The 24,355-nt window shown below is 43.6% G+C and overlaps 1 protein-coding gene across 1 annotated transcript in view; it reads left to right on the top strand.

The window, feature by feature from the left end:
* Window positions 1-22,447: 22,447 nt before the first annotated feature.
* NEB (nebulin) overlaps window positions 22,448-24,355 on the top strand; it is a 286,668-nt gene continuing 284,760 nt past the window's right edge. Inside the window, exons 1-3 of the mRNA XM_060178132.1 lie at window positions 22,448-22,550; window positions 23,162-23,246; window positions 23,904-23,968. Of these exons, the coding sequence (XP_060034115.1) occupies window positions 23,933-23,968 (36 nt within the window). The 5' untranslated portion in view covers window positions 22,448-22,550; window positions 23,162-23,246; window positions 23,904-23,932. The remainder of the gene's footprint in view (window positions 22,551-23,161; window positions 23,247-23,903; window positions 23,969-24,355) is intronic.

Genomic DNA, 24,355 nt, shown 5'->3' with positions numbered 1-24,355 from the left:
CAAAAAAAGGAAGAGGAGAAGGAGAAAAAGAACTCAGTTGGTGGTTTGGTGGTGGGATCAGTGTTGCAGGCACCCCTCTCGGAAGGATGAGAAATTGTTCCCATGTGATTGCAACTGTCTTGTAAATCACTAGTTCCCTAATAAGTGAATTAAAAAAAAAAGACTTTTTTGGAGAACTTCTTTGGAAAGAGCTAAACCCAATGGCTAAGTGAAGAGGACGATATATATTTTTTTTTGGGGGGGGGGTCGTGGAAAGCAGTGTTGGAAGGCAGCACAGTGGGTTAAGAGCATGTGGTGCAAAGGATCCGATTCGAGCCCCCAGCTCCCCACCTGCAGGGAAGTTGATTCACAGGCGGTGAAGCAGGTCTGCAGGTGTCTGTCTTTCTCTCCCCCTGTCTTCCCCTCCTCTCTCCATGTCTCTCTGTCCTATCCAACAATGACGACATCAACAACAATTACTACAACAACAATAAAAAACAAGGGCAACAAAAGGGAAAATAAATAAAAAGAAAAAAATTAAAAAAAAAAAAAAGCACACGGCTTGAAGCGTAAGGACGTAGGGATCCCGCCTGAGCCTCCCAGGCGGTGAAGCAGGTCTGCAGGTGTCTGTCTTTCTCTCCCCCTCTCTGTCTTCCCCTCCTCTCTCCATGTCTCTCTGTCCTATCCAACAATGACGACATCAACAATTACTACAACAACAATAAAAAAACAAGGGCAACAAAAGGGAAAATAAATAAAAAGAAAAAAATTAAAAAAAAAGCACACGGCTTGAAGCGTAAGGACGTAGGGATCCCGCCTGAGCCTCCCAGGCGGTGAAGCAGGTCTGCAGGTGTCTGTCTTTCTCTCCCCCTCTCTGTCTTCCCCTCCTCTCTATTCCTCTCTGTACTATCCAACAACAGCAATAGCAACAATAACTAAACAACAACAAGGGCAACAAAATGGGAAAAATGGCCTCCAGGAGCAGTGGATTTGTAGTGCAGGCACCGAGGCCCAGCAATAACCCTGGGAAGAAGAAAAAAAAAAAAAAGTTTTCATTTACATGGTAACATCTGGAAAAGCAGAGAAATGAGACAACCTCCTGGACCAGGGACCAGGAGTGAGGTAAAGATCCCTTTCAAGGCACTGACTTTCCAGATCCCCACACTGAGGGTGGAAACCGGATGACAGGCTGTGGTGTGGGTGAGGACACTGTGGGCTGCTGTCTTTGCCAGGGCATCTCTTCCTGCCAAGTTTCACGGTGCTATCGAACCAGCCACCCTCAGATCCACAGAAACAATGTACTGGTGGCAGAATATAGAGTATGGATCCCCCCACCCATTGCTTTAAAACTTCCTTGGGAAGCCTGGGAGGTGGTGCAATGGTTATGGCATTGGACTCACAAGCAGGACGTCTTCAGTTCAGTCCCTGGTATTGCAACCTTTTCTATATGGTAAATGAATAGACTCTTTAAAACTTCCTCTGGCCAATCTGTGGCCAGGATGCTTCCAGCTGGAAAGTGGAAACAGTCCACAAGACTGTGTACTGAAAAAGTTTTACTGGGTCCTAAAATGTGCTTATTATCTGACAGGATTGTTTTATGAGTGAGAGAGACCAGAGCTTCTCTTTGGCATATTTGGTGCCAGGCACTGAATCAGGGGTCTCGTACACTCAAGGAATACATCCTCCCCCACTAAGCTACCTCTTGACCTGCTAAAAAGTGGCTTTTTAGATGTGTGTCACTTCCTAGATTATACTCACCATCATAACCAGCACATTGTTTGTGGAAAAATCCATCCTACATATTTAAACCTCAGTTGTAATACTGAGCGAGTAAAATGTGTAATGTGAGAAGGTAAGTCTGGTATCCAAAACAATAGCAGTCCCCCTCCCACGTGTGACTCATGGTTATGCTTCACAGCTCAATGCCATTATTATTTGTCCTTATGAATTCTTGAATCAGAACAAGGCCAGTCGGTCTAAGTGGTGGATTCTGATTCATTTTACACACAGAGCTTCTGCAATGTCAGTGAAGACATGTACATTTAAAACAAACAAAAATTTTCTTTTTTAAAAAAAGAAATCCACAGTGCTCCCAAGAACCCACTGCACAGCTCAGAATGTTTAGTAGACTTCAGGAAGCCAGGACTCACCTCCTTGCAGGTGTCAAAGAACATCTGCAAGTGATGTCTTGTTGGCCATCAGGAATTGCAGAAGGTCCAGTAAGTTTGGTGAAAGATTTTCACGGAGAGAAGCGAGGGGTTCACAGATCTGTTCCCCAGCAATGAACACTCCGCAAACTTGATCAAATACCAGCTGCTGTTTGACAACAAACAGACAGACACCAGGAAAGCACAACTGTTCCTTTTGGATTGTATTAATAGAAAAATCTGGTCAACAAAGAAAGATTAGTACAAGAATGTTCTACCAAGTAGATCCAATTTCTCTTAGGAAATGTTAATCCTTACTCCCTGCAGGCATTAACATTATAAAAAAAAATGAGTCACCACTGTATCACTCATTATTTTAAGAGATTTTATAAAGGTTCCAGTCTGTTAGAATCAAAGGAGCTAACTTCTTCATTTATTTTGTTCCCCTTCCAATATGACACGGCAGATATATTCTTAATTAGAAAAAGAAAAATATATTTAAAGGTTCTTATAGACCCCTTGCCAGTTTTATTCCTCCTTAACTTGAACTGTTTTATTTTTAACACTAGTTCATGCAAATTTTCTACTTGTGCTGTATGTTTTTTTTTTTATCTATAGAAGAAAGATAATACTGCTTTTGCAGATTTTAAATACTCAATAAAATGACAGCACTTGCTAATCGTGTCTTCTTTCAGAAATTTCCACAGGTGGACAACTATATAGTTACCATTAACATGCTCAAATTATATGTACATTTCTTTTTTTTTTTTTTAACTAGTGCAGAGATGGAGGTGTGGTAGTTTGGACTGGCACGTGGCAACTCACCCAACTAAAAAGCACTTAGAAGAAATGCTGAGGACACTGGGTCTTCGGGTCTTCGGGTCAAAGGACTTGAAGTGTCTATGTCAGGCAGGGTTGCCCCGGTGAGGGGAGACAGTGGGAATGCTGCCAATGTCAGCATTGTTGCTGCCCACCAGAGAGAGCTTTAGTATTTCTTAGCTGGCAGAGTTGCAGTGTCAGAGATCTCAGTCGTGGGTGAACCCTTGTTCTGGAAGGTCGCAGTCCTGCTGTGTTACGGTGCCAGGGTGTGTATATCTGCTGCAGAAATGGGTGGGTTTCCAGCCCTCCTCTGCAGAGTCTAAATGTCTTCCTCAAGGAAGGACCTGGGTTCAAGCCCCTGGTCCCTACCTGCAGAGGGAAAATTTCAGGAGTGTTGAAACAGGGCTACAGGTCTCTCTCTGTCTCTTTCCCTGTTTCCCTCTACTCTCTAAATTTCTTTCTGTCTTTAGCCAACAGTGACTAAATAAAAGGGAGTTGGGTGGTAGCACAGCAGGTTAAGTACAGGTGGTGCGAGGACCCGCGTAAGGCTTTGCTGGTGATTACTATGACTGGGGTGGGCTGGGGAGACAGCATGATGGTTATGCACAAGACTTTCAAGTCTGAGGCTCTGAGGTCCCAGGTCAATGCCCAAGGCTCAGAGCTCTGGTATCTCCCCCAACTCCTCTCTCTCTGTATGTATGTGTCTTTTCTCTGTACCTTTTTCATAACAGAAATAAAATATATTTTAAAAAAATATTGCAGGGGTATAGCTCTATACCAAGCCTACCACCAGAGTTCTGTGCCCTCCCACCCTCAGGATAACTACCATAATTTTTACAAAGCATTAGGGGGAAAAATATCTCTTTTTGTTTATTTACTGCTCCCTTTTTCTCCTTTAATTGTTGTCTTTTCTCAATTTTTTGATGTGGTTTGGATTCCATTTTTCCAGTTGCTGTCTAATTTCTTTCGACATTAAGGAAATCAATGTTCATATGTATCACAAAAAACAAAATCCCATTACTTTATTTTCTGTTCACTCTGTTTATGGTATTTTGTTGTAAATCCCTACTACTAAATTCTAAATTTCACCCTTCAAAGATTTCCTAGTAGAGAATGGTATAAGCAAAGTAGGACACTATAGACAAATCTGTCTCACAAGATGGAGGCATCTTAGGCCAAGAACGGTTGCAGTGGACACCTACTATGACAGGACAGAGACTCATATAGAAGATGCTATTAGTAGAATTCCTTTTCACTTACACCCTGCAGTTCTACCCAGAGTCCAGAGACATTCTTCAGTCTTTCAGAATGAGGATATTCAAGTTTCGGGGGCCAGGTGGTGGCGCACCTGGTTAAGTGCACACATTACAATGCACAAGGACCCAGGTTCAAGCCCCTGGTCCCCACCTGTGGGGGAAAGCTTCATGAGTGGTGGAGCAGGGCTGCTAGTGTTTCTCTGTCTCTCTTCCTCTCTGTCTTCCTCTCCCTTCTCAGTTTGTCTCTGTCTCTGTCCAATAAATAAAAAGAATATTCAAGTCTCTTCTGTGAATACTTGCCGTTATTGTAGTGGACTTTCCTCTCTTGGATATAATTTAAAATTATGTGTCCTTCTGGGAAGAGACTAAATTAGAGCCATATGCCTCAGGGGCTGTGGCCAACACCATCCCATATCTTCTTTGTCCTTGAGAGTGCCAGCGCCCCCCCCCCCCCCCCCCCCGTCCAGGTGTTGAGTGAAGAGTGTGCTTATGTGACTCCCACCCCCTGGCCGTCCCGTCAAGGGCTTTAGTGGGAGCCTCTGTGGTTCAGCCAGGGACATGCTTGGCGTGACTGCCAAACTGCTTCAAGGTGGACACCTTCCCCTTTCTGTTTACACCACAGGCACTCAATAAACGGCTCATGTTGGTAGTCATAATAATCTGGGGTTACCTCCGAAAAGAATAGGCTCCAGAGTAAAGCCGGTATCCGTGGGTCTAAACAACTGTCACAGATCAGACACCTCAGAAAAGCTCTCTGATAGTTGGTGACCTTTCCTGGGTGTCACCGGAGGAAGCCCCACTGCCCCTCCCCCCAGGGTGCAGAGGGCAGCACCAGACAGCTGTGTTTGCCCAAATGCTTGATGTCAGGTCTTGATTTAGCCCATGGACTCCATCTGAGAAGAGAAGGCACAGACAACAGCAAGTTTGGTTTTGTGGTGGTGAAAATGGCTGACTTGCTGAGATGCCAGTGTGGCTCCACAGAGACCAGGCTGGAAGGCTTGACGGCTAACTCCACAGTGTGTGTGTGTGTGTGTGTGGGGGGGGGATTCCCATTTCTTTTTATTATTATTATTATTTTTTAATTATTTTCCCTTTGTTGCCCTTGTTTTTCATTGTTGTGGCTATTACTGTTGTTGTTATTGATGTTGTCGTTGTTGTACAGGACAGAGAGAAATGGAGACAGGAGGAGAAGACAGAGAGGGGGAGAGAAAGACAGACACCTGCAGACCTGCTTCACTGCCTGGGAAGCGACTCCCTTACAGGTGGGGAGCTGGGGGCTCGAACCGGGATCCTTAAGCCACTTAACCCACTGCGCTACCACCCGACTCCCCCCATTTCTAAAGTCTGGACCAGTAAACTCCTCAAATTTAGCCTTCCTTCATAGATTAGAGTGTCTTCTGGTCTGGAAGGTGGCCAATGGATAACACGTTGGTTTCTCATAAGGTCTCTATGTTTTATCTCTAGCATCTCACATCTCACATGCCAGAATGATGCTCTGGTTCTCTATCTCTCTCATAAGTAAATAAATTTATTTATTATTTTTATCAGCACACTTCTTAGTTATGGCTTATAGTCGTGCTGGGGATTGAATAATAAATGCATATATATTTTTAATATTTTGTTTTTTAAAAATCATCTTTATTTGTTAGAAACAGCCAGAAATCAAGAGGATGGGGGAGATAGAGAGGGAGAGAGACAGAGAGACACCTACAGCACTGCTTCACCACTTGTAAACCTTTCTCCCTGCAGGTGGGGACCAGGGGCTTGAACCTGAGTCCAAAAACCAGAGCTGAGCAGTGCTCTGGTAAACAGACAGACAAATAACTAAAGTGGTCAGTTCTTCTGAAAATGCAAATTTCAATGAGTAGATTCTATTGATGTATTTATTGTCCTCCAGGGTTATTTTGGGGCTCAGTGCATCCACTGTCAATCCACCGCTCCTGGAGGCCATTTACCCCCTTTTGTTGCCCTTGTTGTTGTAGCCTTGTTGTGGTTATTATTGTTGTTGTTGATGTCGTTCATTGTTGGATAGGACAGAGAGAAATGGAGAGAGGAGGGGAAGACAGAGAGGGGGAGAGAAAGACAGACACCTGCAGACCTGCTTCACTGCCTGTGAATCGACTCCCCTGTAGGTGGGGAGCCGGGGGCTCAAACCAGGATCCTTATGACGGTCCTTATGCTTTGCACCACGTGTGCTTAACCCGCTGTGCTACCGCGGACTCCCGAGACTTTTTTTTTTCTAGAACACTGCTCAGCTTTGGCTTATGTTGATGTAGGGGACTGAACCTGGGACCTTGGAGCCTCAAGTAGGAGAGTCTCTTTGCATAACCATTATGCTATCTCCTCCCAACCTCTTTTCTTTTTCTGACATTGCAGTGGCTTCTTCACTGCTCCAGGTTGACATTTTCAGATAGAGAGAGGGAAAAAACACCACAGAACCAGGGTATAGATTGACTGGCCAACGTCCATGTCCAGAAGAGAAGCAATCACAGAAGTCAGAACTCCTTTGTTCTGCACCCCAGACAAATTTTTGGTCCATATTCCCAGAAAGGGGGAAATGTTAGGGGAAGATGACCAGAGGGTTCTGAAGCCCAGTTATACTGGGACCTGAAATATTTATGACCAGGAACCTTTGTTTTTATACCATCACTGAGAGAGAAGAGAATCTGGAGAATACCCAAGGAAGTCAGGCTCTGTTTTTCCTTTTGGGGAAGGAAGAGGAAACAGGAATGATACTTAGAAGTAGTAATAGTTAGGTGTGATTTAGAAAGGAAGTGAAATCAGGACTGTAGAAATGAATAAAAATAAGCAAATATATATATACATATGTAGATAGATAGATATAGGTATAGGGAGAGAGAGAGAGACTCCTATACAAAACTATCTGACTAAGTAGGCTGTGTGTGTGCATGTGCAGTATGTGTAAAATTTGCTTTTCTGGGGGCCAGGCAGTAGCACACTGGGTTAGGCACACAGTGTACAAAGCACAAAGACTGGTGCAAGGATTCTGGTTCAAGCCCCTGGTTCCCCACCTACAGGGAGGTCACTCTCAAGTGGTAAAGCAGGTCTGCAGGTCTCTCTCTCTCTCTCTCTCTCTCTGTCTCCTCCTCCTCTCTCAGTTTCTCTCTGTTCTATCCAACAACAACAGCAGTAACAGCAATAACAACAATGGAAAAAAAGATTCTGCCAGGAGCAGTGGATTTGTAGTGCAGGCACCAAGCCCCAGCGATTACGCTAGAGGCAAACAAACAAAAAACTTGCATTTCTAGGGGGTCCGGCGGTGGCGCAGTGGGTTGAGCGCACGTGGCGCAAAGCGCAGGGACCCGCGTAAGGATCCCGGTTTGAGCCCCCGGCTCCCCACCTGCAGGGGAGTCGCTTCCCAGGCGGTGAAGCAGGTCTGCAGGTGTCTGTCTTTCTCTCCCCCTCTCTGTCTTCCCCTCCTCTCTCCATTTCTCTCTGTCCTATCCAACAACGAACGACATCAACAATGGTAATAATAATAACCACAATGAGGCTACAACAACAAGGGCAAACAAAAAGGGGAAAATGGCCTCCAGGAGCGGTGGATCCATGGTGCAGGCACCGAGCCCAGCAATAACCCTGGAGGAAAAAAAAAAAAGAAAACGTGAGAGGCAGCACTACTGAAGCTTCTCCCACTGTAGTCTTATTCGCATGTGAAGTCCCTGGGCTCAAAGCTAGGATCAAAGAGCTACCTTGCTCCTGGTTTAGATTTTCACCAATATTTATTGATTCTTGTTGTTTTATAGTGTTTTTACTCGTGGTTTACAAAAATCACAATATAACAAGAATACAGTTGCACACTATATTCCCTCTACCAGGGTTCTGTCCTCATTCTGTCCATTGGAAACTGCACTGGTTCTCCCAAGATCACAAATATGGGATGACTATTATTTCTATGGCTGTCTGTCTGTCTGTCTATCCATCTATCTATCTGTATTTTGGTCCATTTTTTCCCCCCTGTGATCCTACCTTTTCTTCCTTTCTAAGTCATACCTACATCTATTACTACTTCCAAGTATCCTTTCTTTTTTCCCTCTTTTCTCTTTCTGGGTCCTGAGTTCTGAGTCCTCAGGTCATCTTCCCCTAACATTTCTCCTCTTCTCAGAATATGGACCAAAATTCTTTTTGGGGTAAAGACAGTGGGAGTCTGGCTTCTGTAATTGCTTCTCCACTGACATGGTGTTAGTAGGTTAATTCATACCCCCCAGTTATTATTATTATTTTAAATATTTATTTATTCCCTTTTGTTGTCCTTGTTTTATTGTTGTAGTTGTTGTTGTTGTTACTACTGTCGTCGTTGTTGGATAAGACAGAGAAATGGAGAGAGGAGGGGAAGACAGAGAGGGGGAGAGAAAGACAGACACCTGCAGACCTGCTTCACCACTTATGAAGTGACTCCTGTGCAGGTGAGGAGCCGGGGACTCAAACTGGGGGGCTTGAACCAGGATCCTTGTGCCGGTCCTTGTGCTTCTCACTATGTGTGCTTTACCTGGTACTATGAACAATTATTTCTGTTGTTACCCTCAGGGCAGAGCAAGGAACAGAAATTGTTCCAATGATTCCCAAGTACAATTTATTCTCAGAAAGGTCTCTGGAGTGCAGGTGCATCCCTGAAAACCCATTCTTCTGGAATGAAGAGTGTTAACTGACCTGTTAAATATGCCTGGCTTGGCAGCCACCAGAGCACTAAGTCAACTTTCCTTTCTCCAGTGAGCTACTCTCCACAGGGACAAGATGGCACCGTGAGCTCTAAATTAAATAGATAATCTCAGACCCAAACAAGTACAACTTGTTGCATTCCTGCGCTTAACCATTTTAGTAGACAACTGTCAAGACTGGGCATTGCCTGGTGCTAGGCTAAATTTGAGAATATCTTCTCTCAGAATGGCAGACAGATGCCATAAGATCTCTCTTTGGCTTCTTTCCATCATAATTTAAGAAAAGACTGAGACAAGCCTTTCCCAAGAGGAGTTCTTGAGAATCAGTCATCTCATAAGTTGGTCTACGAGAAGACAGCAACATCGCTAACAAACACAGGAAAATATGGGTGAGATTCATGGACATACTCAATTATAATGGCTCCGAGGAACAGAGCTTCAGTTAAAAAAAAAAAAAAATTCTAAGACCATGGAGGTAGTTTAGTGGATAAAATGTTGGGCTCTCAGGCATGGAATCCTGAGTTTGATCCCTGACATCTCATGTCCCAGAGACATCTCTGGTCCTCTCTCATTAATGAATAGATAAGTCTTTTTTTAAAAAAAAAATCTACTAGTATTCTTTGTTTCACCTTGCATGTCAAAAAATTAAACCACAAAATAGTATCTTTAAGTAACATGAGTTAAGTGTGTCCCATAGAATTATGCTTTGCTAATGTCTCCATTAGTACTTAATCAGAGAGACAGCCAAAGCCATGGAAATAGCCAAGGAAGAAACCCAAGACTGGGAAGAGAGAGTCAGTTTGCCATCCTCCCATTTCTGACCTACATGCCATCTAACTACAAGCCAGTGTGTAACTCTTGGACTCCTCTGCTTTGGGGACTCATTTTCTGCATCTGTAAAATGAGAGAGCTCCATGATGCTTTCAGCTCCGTCACTGTGTGTGGGGTTCACTTTAGAACTTGACCTCTCTGTCACACGTTGCGCTGCTGAGTGACAGGCACCATAGCTAGTCCTCCATAAATAGATGTTCCATATCTTGAGTCTCAGGATGAGTTTATAGCTGGATATTGGCGCATAGTAACACTCAAAGAAGACCAATTTGACTTCCAAGGAGAAACAGTTCACACTATTTTTAAGCCATTACATTATTATATTTCTTTTTTTGTTGTTGTTAACAAACTGTTTATTTTATTTATTTATTTCCCCTTTTATTGCCGTTGTCTTTTTATTGTTGTTGTAGTTATTGTTGTTATTATTGATGTCGTAGTTGTTGGATAGGACAGAGAGAAATGGAGAGAGGAGGGGAAGACAGAAAGGGGAAGAGAAAGACACCTGCAGATCTGCTTCACTGCCTGTGAATGGACTCCCCTGCAGGTGGGGAGCCGGGGGCTTGAACCGGGATCCTTTCTCTGATCCTTGTGCTTTTCGCCACGTGCACTTAGCCCGCTGTGCTGCCGCCTGACTCCCTGACAGTATATTTCTGTATAGCAAATACTGATGTACTGTACTTTTAAAATAAGCACAAAGTTAACGAGTGCTTAATGAGCAATTTCTCTGGACAGCACAACAGCCAAATGTATTTTATTTTATTTCATTTTTGCAGGAGCACTAGTCAGTCATCTGGTTTATGGTGGTGTGGGGGGATTGAATTTGGGACTTTGGAGCCCCAGGTATGAAAGCCTTTTTGCAGAGCCATTACTGCTCTTCTCCCACCTCCAAGAGGCATTCTGATGTGATCCAGAGCTGACCCCAGGAATCACTGAGGTCAATAATGACTTCCACGCAGAAAATCCCGATTTGTTTTCTTTGGCTCTGACTGAAATAAAAGGGTTTTCAATGTGATTAGCATATATCTTGACTGGTCGCTTACTGGTCTGCCTCCATCGCTCAAATGAACCCGAGACTGCAAAAGCTGGAAGAGATTGGAAGTAAAACACAAATCTGTGTTAGATACCTAGAAAACTGAGACTCGGGGCTGGGCGGCGGCACGCGTGGGTTAGTGCACGCGTTAGTCATGTGTAAGCGCCTGGTTCAGTCCTCTGGTCTTTTTCTCTTCCATCTCCCTTCCCTCTCGATTGCTCTCTGTCCTACCAAATTAAAATTTTTTTTGATCTTTAAAAAAAAAATAGACTTTATTTTTTAAATATTTATTTATTTCCTTTTGTTGCCCTTTTTATTATTGTAGTTATTATTGTTGTCGTCATTGTTGGATAGGACAGAGAGAAATGGAGAGAGGAGGGGAAGACAGGGAGGGGGAGAGAAAGATAGACACCTGCAGACCTGCTTCACGGCCTGTGAAGCGACTCCCCTGCAGGTGGGGAGCCGGGGGCTCGAACTGAGATCCTTACGCCGGTCTGGTCCTCGAGCTTAGCGCCTCCTGCACTTAACCCACTGCGCTACGCCCGACTCCCAAAAAATAGACTTTCAAGAAAGAATTGTATCTAAATAATACTATCAATGGCCTGGGGGTGTGGTACAGTAGCTAGAGCATTGGATTTAAAAGCATGAGGACTCATTTCTGTTTATTGCTCTCCTGCCAATATTTGCTAGATTATGACTCAGTCCATGACTGGTCATGAAAACCAACTGTGTTTTGCAGGCACATATTCATGGGGACATGAGAAATTGTACCCATGTGTCAACAACTGTACCGTCATCCATCAACTCGCCAACAAAATGACAAAAGAAAAAAAACGGGTAGGAAAAAAGAAGAGAAAACCAACTGCGGACACCCTCTTTCCTTTCCATTTTCCTCTGTGAATAACAACCTGTGCCGGCCCTTAAAATGACGCCAAAGATAAATTAGAAATCAGCTCGAAACTATTTAAATTAGGGGTAGGTAAGATAGGTAAGTTGGCTGGTGTGCTGCTTTGCTCTGTGTGCAAGCTGGCCACCACTATGTTGAAGAAAGCTTTAGTGTTGTGGTCTCTCTCCCTCTCTTTGCCTCTCTGTCGCTGTCTGAAAATTTTAATATGTATATATTATTATAATAACAAGGAAAAACAATAATAAACAAACACCCCAATTTAATCAGCTCCTTAAAGAAAAGAATTATCGGGGAGGGGGCAGTTAGCTCACCTGGCTACTGGACCTGCTTTGCCATGTGAAGCCAAGGTTGGAGCCTGGCTTGGAGGGAGCCTGGCACTGGAGGAAGCTTTGGTGCTGTGGTGCTTTTTTCTCTCTCTACCTTAAAAATGGTTGGACCTGCCAATGTTCATGTCCAGCAGAGAAGTAATTACAGAAACCAGACCTTCCACCTTCTGCACCCCATAATGATCCTGGGTCCATGCTCCCAGAAGGATAAGGAATAGGAAAGCTTCTGAGATCATCCCATACGTCTCTGTTGTTGTTTCAGTGTCTCTCAATCTCTTTTTGAGCTCTTTCACCTCTTTCTCTAGTGTTTTCTCTAACTCATCCTCTGTCTGACTAATTCTGTTTTCTGCTTCTGTTAGTCTGCTTTCCCTTCCCTCAGCTTATAGATATACACCAGGTTCTGTGAGAGAGAGAGCATATGTTCACACGTATCCATAAACTAGTGCAAAATATATACCTGAAAGCAGAAGTACACTAGAGTTTGCAGTGAGTACCCCCCCCAACACTTCCTCTCCACTATTCCAACCTTTGGGTCCATGATTGCTCAACAGTTTATTTGGCTTTGTGTGTTAACTCTCTTTTCAGCCACCAGGTTCCAGATGCCATCAGGATGCCGGCCAGGCTTCCCTGGACTGAAGACCCCACCAATGTGTCCTGGAGCTCAGCTTCCCCAGAGACCCACCCTAATAGGGAAAGACAGAGGCAGACTGGGAGTATGGACTGACCAGTCAACGCCCATGTTCAATGGGGAAGCAATTACAGAAGCCAGACCTTCTACCTTCTGCATCCCACAATGACCCTGGGTCCATGCTCCCAGAGGGATAGAGAATGGGAAAGCTATCAGGGGAGGGGGTGGGATATGGAGATTGGGTGGTGGGAATTGTGTGGAGTTGTACCCCTCCTACCCTATGGTTTTGTTAATTTTTCCTTTCTTAAATAAAAAATAAATTTTAGAAAAAAGAATAGGAAAGCTTCTAATGGAAGGGATAGGATACAGAATTCTGGTGGTGGGAGTTGTGTGGAATTGTACCCCTCTCCTATGGTCTTGTTGATCATTATTAAAAAAAAAGCAGCCTAGAGCTGTGAAGCCCTGAGGATAACAACAGAAATAATTGTTTATAGACCATTCATACAAAAGGCTGGGAGAATATGCAGCCTTTTATGCCTGAGGCACCAACAGTCTCAATTTCAATTCCCAGCACCACCATATGTAAAAGCTGAGAGGTGCTCTGGTAAATAATAATAATAAGGGGGCCAGGTGGTGGCGCACCTGGTTGAGCGCACATCTTACAATGTGTAAGGGTCAAAGTTTGAGCCCCCAGCCCCCCACTTGCAGGGGGAAAGCTTTGCAAGTGGTGAAGCAGGGCTGCAGGTGTCTCTCTGTTTCTCTCACACTCTGTCACCCCTTCCTTTCAATTTCTGGCGGTCTCTATGCAATAAATAATTAGATAATTTTAAAAATTAAAAAATATTTGATTGTTATTTAAAAATAAAATCATAATAATATGCCCTAGGTAGATTGGTTTTGCATATAAAAGGTTTCCTGAAATGCCACCTCCTACAAGCAGGCTTCACGTTACTAACTGCTCCAGCTTCTTTTATGAGACCAAGTCACTTGCAAAAGTTAGGGCACATAGTAATGTTTATGGCCCATAAACACCTTTGATGTTGCAAATTTTAAGGCTGCCAGGCAAGTGCTATTTCTTAAGTAAACATATTTTTAAATACCTTTTTTATATTTATGTATTCCTTTTTGTTGTCCTTGTTTTATTGTTGTAGTTATTATTGTTATTTATGTCATTGTTGGATAAGACAGAGAAAAATAGAGAGAGGAGGGGAAGACAGAGAGGGAGAGAGAAAGACAGACACCTGCGGATCTGCTTCACTGCTTGTGAAGAGACTCCCCTGCAGGTGGGGAGCCGGGGCTCGAACTGGGATTCTCAAGCAGGTCCTTGCGCTTGGCGCCTTGCGCTCTTAACACGCTACCGCTGGACTCCCAATATATACTTTTCTTTGCCTTCCTTCCTTCCTTCCTTCCTTCCTTCCTTCCTTCTTTCTCTCTCTTTCTCTATCTCTCTCTCTTTCTTTCTTTTTTCCTTCCTTCCTTCCTTCCTTCCTCTCTCTCTCTCTCCCTCTCTCTTTCTTTCTCTCTCTCTCTCTTTCTCTATCTCCCTTTCTTTCTTTCTCCTTATTTTATTTTATTTTATTTTATTTTATTTTATTTTATTCTATTCTATTCTATTCTATCTTATCTTATCTATTTTATTTTATTTTATTTTATTTTATTATTTTATTTTATTTCTGATGCTTAAGGTGGTGGCCGGGGTTGCACCTAGCCTGGGACCTTCGAGCCTGAGGCATAAAAAGCCTTTTGCGTACCCGTCGGGAGACAGGGCAGAGGGCGGGAACCTCCCAGTCCTTGCACTGTGCCGTGCGCTCCGGGGATGGAGGAGGCTCAGCCAATCAGACGGCGCCTGCGCGCTGGGGGGCGGGCCCAGCCGCAGCCCGCGTGTCCGGCTAGAAATGGACCTTCGTGCCACCCGTACGAGGCCAGCCGCGGGGTGGGCAGAGCGGCGCTGCCAGCGAGCGAGGGCGGCCGCTTCTCCCGCGCAGACTCCGGGTGCCGCCCCGCCGGCCGCCGCCCCCGGGCTCCCTGCGCGTGAGTTCCCGGGCAGCCAAGTCTGGCTCACATCACTGCCCACTAAGGCCAAGCCCTTTGCGGTGGGCTTGTAGCCTAACACTGGTGTTTACATATAACTATTACGTATCATCAAAACATTGCACTGTATCACATATTATATATACATAAATATAATGAATGATTTTCAAACACGAGACCCTACATTTTGGGGGTCAAGGGGGCAACCCCAAGAGTTATCGCTAGGAAAATCCCAGCCTGCAGGATACCTGCCCTCCTAGCACACTTTTTTTTTTTTCCTCTTTCTTTCTTTTCCTTTATGGTTCAAATGTGATTTTACTCCACTATATCACACATCGTTAACTACTGAACAACAATGATACTAAACAGTCATCCGGACTGTAACAGCAAACTTCCTGTGGAGATGATTTGCAGTTCTGCAGGTCACAGAGGAGGTGACACACATGGTTAATCCTAAATCTATTAAAGATGATTTTTTTTTTTCTGCCTTCAGGGTTATCGATGATGCTTGGTGCCGGCACTACGAATCCACGGTTCCTGGTGGTCATTTTTTCCTTTTATTGGATAGGACATAGAGAAATTGAGAGAAGGGGAGAGAAAAGACACCTGCAGACGTGCTTCCTGGAACCCAGACCCTTGCGCGGGTCCTTGCACTTCATACTTTGTGCACTTAAGCCGGTGCGCCAAGATAGATTTTTTATTGTTTTTTATTTTATTATTTTATTTTTTGTTTATTTTCCCTTTCGTTGCCTCTTTCTTTCTTTCTTTCTTTCTTTTTCCATTGTTGTTGTAGCTATTATTGTTGCCGTCGTTGTTGGATAGGACAGAGAGAAATGGAGAGAGGAGGGGAAGACAGAGAGGAGGAGAGAAAGACAGACACCTGCAGACCTGCTTCACCGCCTGTGAAGCGACTCCCCGGCAGGTGGGGAGCCGGGGGCTCGAACCGGGATCCTCACGCCGGTCCCTGCGCTTTGCGCCACCTGCGCTTAACCCACTGCGCTCCCGCCGACTCCTGATAGTTCATTTCTGTCGTCTTTCATTTTAAACGGAAGCCTATATAACTCTTGGCTTGGAAGGTTGTAAATTTAGTAACATTGTTCCAAATGACTACTAGTTCCCACGGATTGTCTTCGTTTGAGTCTGTATTGATTGATTAATGTCATCATGTGATTGAGGGCGAAAAATGATGAGCACTGAGTTGGCACTCTGTTCGAAAACGCACTAGCCCTGGAATCAAGAAACATGAGTTCTAGAATTTTGCTCAGCTTCTACTAGCAATCATCCTTAGAAAGGCCACTGGATTTTCAGGGCTGTGGAATATATGTCTTTATTGGGGGTGGGGTAGGGCTAATGGTTTACAGTAAGTACAATTTTTGATACATATGTAAAATTCCTCCCTTTTAGCAGACTTTTAATTTTTGTTATTTTGAACATTTAAACAGAGTGATAGTGTGTGCTAGAGAGATGGAGATAGGAGGAGAGAGACTGCAGCACTGCGCCCGCATGTGAAGCTTCCCGAGCCCTCGGGTACCATGATGTGTGCGGTCTACCGTTTGAGCTATCTCCTGCCTTCCCCAGGCCCAGATTTTAAAAGCAATGTAAGGATTTACATAGTAATACTTGTATTTGTGTTGTTGACTGGGTGTTCCAGCTGGCTTGCTGTGAGAAGGGATTTAAAAAAGAGAAGGAGGAGGAGGGGGAGGGGGAGGGGGAGGGGGAGGGGAGGGGGTGGGGGTGGGGGTGGGGGTGGGGGTGGGGGTGGGGATGGGGGTGGGGGTGGGGGTGGGGGTGGAGGTGGAGGTGGAGGTGGTGGGGCAGTAGCTCAGCGGGTTAAGCGCAATGACGCAAAGCGCAAGGACCGGCATAAGGATCCCGGTTTGAGCCCCGGCTCCCCACCTGCAGGGGAGTCGCTTCACAGGCGGTGAAGCAGGTCTGCAGGTGTCTGTCTTTCTCTCCCCCTCTCTGTCTTCCTCTCCTCTCTCCATTTCTCTCTGTCCTATCCAACAACAATGACATCAATAACAACAATAACTACAACAATAAAAAGGAATAAATATTTTTTAAAAAGAAAGAAAAAAAAGCAAGGATCTGGAGGAGAAAGTTAATTTCAGATGCATGATGGGCCCCCTCCCAATGGGTCTAGAGATTTGCTACAATAGCTGTTTAATGAGGCGCAGGCTTATGTAGGTGAAATTTCAGTCTCCATCTTGGACCAGTTGGTTTCCTCTGGTTCTTAGTCCACAGGGAAGTATTACCCTCGTGTCCAAGACTGGTTTTGATTATTATTATTATTAATTATTTTTACCAGAGCACTGCTCAGCTCTGGTTTACATGGGTGCAGGGGATTGAACCTGGGACTTTGAAGCCTCAGGCATGACAGTCTGTTTGCATAACCATTATGCGATCTAACCCTGCCCCGACTGGTTTTGATTTTATATGGTAGTGGAGATGGTGACCTGGTAACAGGACATAACTTTAGATAATGTCCAGAGGGGCTGGTGGAGCTGGATAGGCACACACATTACAGAGCCTCACAAGCAGTGAAGCAGAACTGGATTTTTTTTTTGCCTCCAGGGTTATTGCTGGGCTCGGTGCCTGCAGTCCACGGCTCCTGGAGGCCGTTTTCCCCCTTTTGTTGCCCTTTGTTGTTTCTCGTTGTTGTTACTATTATTGTTGTCATTGTTGTTGGATAGGACAGAGAGAAATGGAGAGAGGAGGGGAAGACAGAGAGGGGGAGAGAAAGACAGACACCTGCAGACCTGCTTCACCGCCTGTGACGTGACTCCTCTGCAGGTGGGGAACCGGGGGCTCGAACTGGGGGGCTTGAACCAGGATCCTTGTGCTGGTCCTTGTGCTTCTCGTTATGTGCACTTCACCTGGTGCGCTGCCGCCCAGCCCCCCAACATTTTAAATTTAATTCATTCTATAGTACGGTCAGAACTAGAAGGATGAGCTTGACATATTAAAACAATTTTTTTTTTAAAATACCAGAGCTCTATGCAGCTCTAGTTTATGGTGGTGCAGGGGATTGAACCTGGTACTTTGGAGCCTCAGGCACGATGGTCTCTTTGCTTAACCATTTTGCTATCTCCCCTCCAAGACTGAGATATTTGACTGCTAATAAATTTAAACCATCTCTATAGTCACACCACAAACAGCTTGGAGGAAACTCTCATAATATACACGAGGCTAATGGGTAGTATCCATGATAGATTAAGGTAGTCTGTAAGGGGCCGGGTGGTGGTGCACCTGGTTGACTGCACGTTACAGTGCACAAGGACCTGAGTTCAAGCCTCTGGTCCTCATCTGCAGGGTGAAAGCTTGGCGAGTAGTGAAGCAGATCTGCAGGTGTCTTTCTGTTTCCATCCCGTTCTATCTTCCCCTACCTTCTTGATTTCTGGCTGTCTCTAGCCACTAAATAAATAATTAAAAAGAATGAAAAAAAGATGGTCTGTAAATCAACAAAGAAAGGAAGAAATGCATAGATGATACATATAATAAATGGCTAATTAACATAGAAAGTAGAAAAATTAATATATTATGTATAGGAAATGTTAAAATAATCACTGCAAATTACTTTTCTAGTTATATATTCAATTTATTAAATTGAAAGATGATTGCCAATTAAAATAAATTAAGGAAATCTAACGCTCTCGTTTTACCATCCCAGTGTTTGATTTATATCCTCATAATCTCAAGATGTTTGCCTCCAAACATGCAGCAGCGATCTGGGAATAAAGAAGGGGAGAAAGGCATGAGGAAAAAACGCTCACCAGGTGAAGGTAACACCTCCATCAGAAAAACTATGATTTCTCCAGAAGTTTCGTCTCTTAGAATTATGCCTGAGTCTTGACAAAGCTATGTCACAGTTTAACATTGACTCGTAGGAATTAGGGAGTGTACTTTTACTTTACTTGTCTTTTTTTTAAATATTTATTTGTTTGTTTATTTATGACAGTAGGAGAGAGAAAGCCAGAGCATCCCTCTGGCACATATAATGCCAGGGATTGAACTCAGGACCGACTGCACTTCTCCTGAGACTGTACTTTAAAAAAGGAACCGATTTCTGTTCCATACGAAACTGCAGTTCTAGCAATAACCAAGAGGTGAAATGTACATATTGCTTTGTCAAATGGTAATGACTGATGTGTGAAGGAAGCAGGTAGAGCAGTGCTTGGTGTGCTGTACATATTCTTTTTTTAAAAAAATTTTTATTATCTTTATTTATTGATTGGATAGAGACAGAAATCGAGAGGGAAGGGAGGGACAGAGAGGGTGAGAGACAGAGAGACACCTGCAGCACTGCTTCACCACTTGAGAAGCTTCCCCCGCAGGTGGGGACTGGGGGCTCGAACCCAGGTCCTTGTGCATTGTAACATGTGTGCTCAACCAGGTACACCACCACCCGGCCCCCAATAATTCTAATAAATATTAGTCAGTAGGAATTTTCTCACTAAAGTCTACACAATTCCCAGAATGACAATGTAAGGGGACCCCCTCATGATGAGAGCAGAGTACCAGCCACCAAGGATGTGGAAACAATTGGAGAATGCTATTTGAGATCTTTGAAAATCCAGGGGTCAGATTTAGAAAATTTCAGATAGTCAACTGTTAGGTGCATATGGGGCCAGGTGGTGGCACGCCTCTGGTTAAGCACACGTTAACTGTAATGTTAGTTGCAAGGACACAGGTTCAAGCCCCTGGTCCCTACCTACAGGTGAAAGCTTTGTGAGTGGTGAAGCAGGGCTGCAGGTGTCTCACTGCTTCTTTCCCTCTACCTCTATTCATTAATAAAAATACCGTGCATAACACTATCACCATCAGTTGCAGGGAACTATGGAAGTTTAAATTAAATACAAAAAAAATTAGAAACTCAGTTCTGTAGTTATAGCATATATATAATATAAATATATATGTATTATTTTATGTGTATATTTTGCAGCCAGGGTTTTTGCTCTTTCTCTGTGCCTGCACTATTCCAGTGCTCCCAGTGGACTTTTTTTTTAAGAGTAAATTAAAAAAAATTTTTTTATTTGTTTTATTTTCCGTTTTGTTGCCCTTGTTTTTTTATTGTTGTTGTAGATATTATTGTTGTTGTTATTGATGTCGTTGTTGTTGGATAGGGCAGAGAGAAATGGAGAGAGGAGGGGAAGACAGAGAGGGAGAGAGAAAGACACCTACAGACCTGCTTCACCGCTTGTGAAGTGACTCCCCTGTAGGTGGGGCCCCGGGGACTTGAACCAGGATCCTTATGCTGGTCCTTCCGCTTCACGCCAGGTGCGCTTAACCCACTGTGCTACCACCCGACTCCCTTTTTTTTTTTTTTTTTGATAGGGGGTGAGAGACAGAGGAGAGACACCATAGCACTACTCCACCGTTTATGCCCTTTTCGTGGTGCTCCCATGTGGACTTAAACTCGAACTTGGGTCCTGGTGCCTGATGAAGTGTGCACTCTACCATGAGCTAGTTCCTGAGCCCGACACACACACACACACACACACACACACACACAATTATTTGATTTGTTTATTTTTATATGTATTAATTTTACCAGGGCACTGCTCAGCTCTGCCTTTTGGTGATGTGAGGGACTGGACCTGGAGCTTGGGAACCTCAGACGTGGAAGTCTTTTTGCATAACCACTCTAATACTTCCCTCACTGCATTCTGAATGTTCAGTAGCCGTATGAGGTCCATGGCTAGCTACCACATCGGTTGTACTCATACAGAACAATCTGTTAGTTTCTGATTATCCAGAAAAATGAAGTAAAAAAAAAAAAAAAAGAAGAGGGATCCAACAATGACAATAATAATTAGCAAACAAGAAACTAGAAAGCGAGAAATAGCCAATTCCAGAAAAACAAGCGAAGTTAAACAATCATAATATATCAGCTCTAGATATCCTTTTCCTAGTTGTAATGATAAATTATTATGAAACTGTCAAGGTAATAGTAATGTGACATTGAATTCTGAATTACATAAGTGGAATTTTATTGAGAAGATCGAGGGAGGGGAGGGGTTGGATTGGTGAGACTTCTTTCATGGGGAAGATGGGGGACTGTGCCCCTGTGACCACAGCAGTCCTGGCAGTCAACATGTCCCCAATAACATGATCTCAAGAATGCTTTTCAGAAAAGCAAACTGTCCCCTTTTGTGCTCGTCTTCACACTTTGCTTCTAGGAAGAGAAAATCAGTAACCCAGTTACCTGTCAGGCAGACGGTATTGCTAGCAGCTGGCTTTGATTAGGAAGGGAAGACATCCAGTAAGATCTTGGGATACCCTTATCTTAGTAACAGGGAGATAATGGGACTCAGTCTCGCCAGTTACACCCAGTGGGCATTTTATCTGGTGTCCTCCTCAAGTAATTTAGCCTACTTCACTGCATCCAGTTAAAAATATATTTGGGGGTGGGGCGGTAGCGCAGTGGGTTAAGCGCTCGTGGTGCAGAGCTCAAGGACCGGCATAAGGGTCCTGGTTCGAGCCCCTGGCACCCCACCTGCAGGGGAGTCGCTTCACAAGCGGTGAAGCAGGTCTGCAGGTGTCTGTCTTTCTTTCCCCCTCTCTGTCTTCCCCTCCTCTCTCCATTTCTCTGTCCTATCCAACAACAATGACATCAATAGCGATAATAATAATAACCACAACAACGATAAAACAAAGGCAACAAAAGGGAAAAATACATTTGTTTATTGAATAAAGGCAGAGATAAATTGAGATCAGCCAGAAGGAGAAGGATGAATATGGGATGATCTCACTCATGAACAAAAGTTGAGAAATCAGAACAAAAAAGGGGAAACAAAGTAAGACTGGGACTGGGTTGAGTGATTGCACCAAAGGAAAGTACTGGGGACCTGGTGTGGCGAGGCTCAGGGCCTGGCTTATGACAGGAGAGGAGGGTCTGGGCTGGGGGTGAGAGTGTTTTGCAGAGAATTGAGAACTTTTTTTTTTTTAATATTTACTTATTCCCTTTTGTTGCCCTAGTTTTATTGTCATAGTTATTATTGTTGTTATTGATGTCGTCGTTTTTGGATAGGACAGAGAGAAATGGAGAGAGGAGGGAAGACAGAGCGGGGGAGAGAAAGACAGACACCTGCAGCCCTGCTTCACCACCTGTGAAGCGACTCCCCTGCTGGTGGGGTGTTCCGGTCCTTGTACTTCAGGCCACCTGCGCTTAACTGACTGCGCTACCACCGGACTCCCTGAATTGAGAACTTTTACACATATATCAACACCTATATTTACTGTAAATCATTAATGTCTCCCCCCACTCCCCAAGAAAAAAAAGTCATAGGGTTTGGGCAGCTCTTGTTAAAATATCAGGATTACTGACAGAAATGAAGACTTTTGCACGGCAAAAACCCTTGGCAGCTGAGTAGTTACTGCTCCCTTCATCTTATTTTTCAAAATGAGTTTTGATGACTTGATGTTTTCTGGATTGGGTTTCTCTCTTTCATGTCAACTATAGGTAGTTAACCTGGTGAGCTGTACAAGAAACATGTCTACCACCACGAACATCATACAGAGCAGTCACAGCAGGGTTGAAGGTCTACGAGGTCATGCTTATTTTCCCCTGAATTATTTTGCACGGATTTGGCATGAACTAAGGCCGAAGTCAAGAAGCAATTAAACCTGCGTTGGAGCCTCAGACACTAGAAGTGAGGTAAAACTCCACTGCATTGGAATATTTCTAAGTAGGCGATTTGTTACCCTTTCTGCCTTAGTGGAACTGATGAACAGGTGCTTTTCAGATCACCCAGTATATTTAGCTTCTGAAATCTGAGCAAGGGCTACATCTGATTGGTTGATGCCACCGCATGATAATCCAGAGCCCAGGCCCCACGCCTGCTCTTGCCTGGGGTTCTCAGGAGGGGAGAGTTGGGAAGGCTTTGCTGCGGAGGAAATTTATTTGATAGATTAAAGGTAAGGTCAGTTCCTGGCTCTTTTTTTTTTTTCTTTCCACCCTGTGATGTATTTTCTGTAAGATGTCTCAGAGTCTCCCTCAAAGTAGTTTCCAAAGTTTTCGGCTCTAACTGGGGGGAAATTAGCAATGAAAATGTGTAGGAAAGCTTTCGGGCCTACTAATATCTGCCAAGGCGATTTAAGTTCTGTGCTATGATCGGTTTAGTATTTGGCTGAGTTGGTTCTCTGGCCTAACGTACTTTTTATTTTCTTTGCGTTTGATTTTTCCCTTATATCGTCTAACTGTATTGGTATGAAGAAGGATCTATGTTCTGTGTCCTATATTTATCCTCTTCTGCTGGGCTTCATTTGCTTCAGAAGGACGGGCAGCTTCGCTGGCTTAACAAAACTAGCCAGTGCCGGGTGTTGGTTTACATGTCAAATGTCGTCCGGCAGAAAGAAGGACAGCTGCCCCAAGTCATCATCCACTTTGAGCAGCAGAGTCCTGCTCCCTGGTAAAAAGTCTAAGACTTTGAGGTCCTTTCGTTAGTTCTTGAATTAGAAACTTAGGCAATGGACCTATAATCTTATGTACCTTTCAAGAAATGCTTAAAAATGTGTTGTTTTTCCAGGTTTGATCAAGAGCTGCAGAGACAAAAGAGAAAAATTCACACAAACCAATGGTGTTCGGAACGAAAAGAAGTCCATTACCTTGAGGTTTCTATTTTTCTTTCATAAATGTATTGGCAGATTTTAAAATATATATATATTTTTTGTTTGTTTTATTATAATCAGAGAGGTAGGCCAGAGCCCTTCTCAGCTTTTCCTTGTGGTGGTACAGGGAACTGAACCTAGGACTTTGGATCCTCAGACGATATAAAAGAACTTTTACATAACCATTATGCTATCTCCCTGACCCTGGCAGACATATGTTCTAATTTGAACCATAATGCATACAACACACAATGTATTAGAGCAGTAGAAAAAAGCTAAGGCAGATATCTTGGAATAATTTGGACTCTAGGAAAAAAAAAAAATCTCGTTTTCTTGTGAATTTTCTTTCAAAATATGTTCTTCTGACAATTTGGAATTTAAACCCTTGTTTATTTGAGTCTGAATTCACCTTTTACTTCTTTTTGAAATTTTAACTGAACTGTTCATGCTGTTATAAATAACATTATAACTGAAGGAATCAAAAGAAGGGTATTTGAAGCTTCAGTCTTTTTTAGGCAAGTGTTTTATTATCTTTTTTCACTATCATGCAAAAATATGGATATGCAGAATAAATTAGTTTTAAATTCTGGTTTTATCTTATGATATCAACACTGGGAAAGGTAGATTCTAATATATTTTCGTTTATTTGGAAATGTGAAGTTTGTAGGTGCCACTACTGCTCTGGGAGAATGGCAGATGACGAAGACTACGAGGAGGTGGTGGAGGTAAGGTTTTTAAAAATAAATCTGACTGCAAAGTATTTTCTGTAGTGACAGTCAGAGCTGTGCAGGTGAATCAGTCATTAAAAACTACATGGCATATTCTGACTTCACAAAGAGTCATCATTAAGGCACAAGAAAGGCATATTGTATGTTCAGTTTCACTATAATTATGTGGGATTTAGAATTGAAAAGAAATATCACTGTTTCTCACTTTTGCTTCTTCTTTATATTGTCAAAAAAAGTGTGGGGTAAAAATTTTCACTTCATATTCTAAAGTTATCTTCTTCCCCACATCCCAATCTTCTATGATCAAGGGAGCAAGAGATGAGGAGAAAGTTCTGGAAACTGAATCCTCTTTCCAGGTGTTTATATAACAGCAAGGAAAAAAGA

Source organism: Erinaceus europaeus, chromosome 18 (genome assembly GCF_950295315.1).
Source record: "Erinaceus europaeus chromosome 18, mEriEur2.1, whole genome shotgun sequence".
Taxonomy (NCBI): Eukaryota; Metazoa; Chordata; class Mammalia; order Eulipotyphla; family Erinaceidae; genus Erinaceus; species Erinaceus europaeus.
This window is presented reverse-complemented; position numbering and strand designations above follow the sequence as displayed.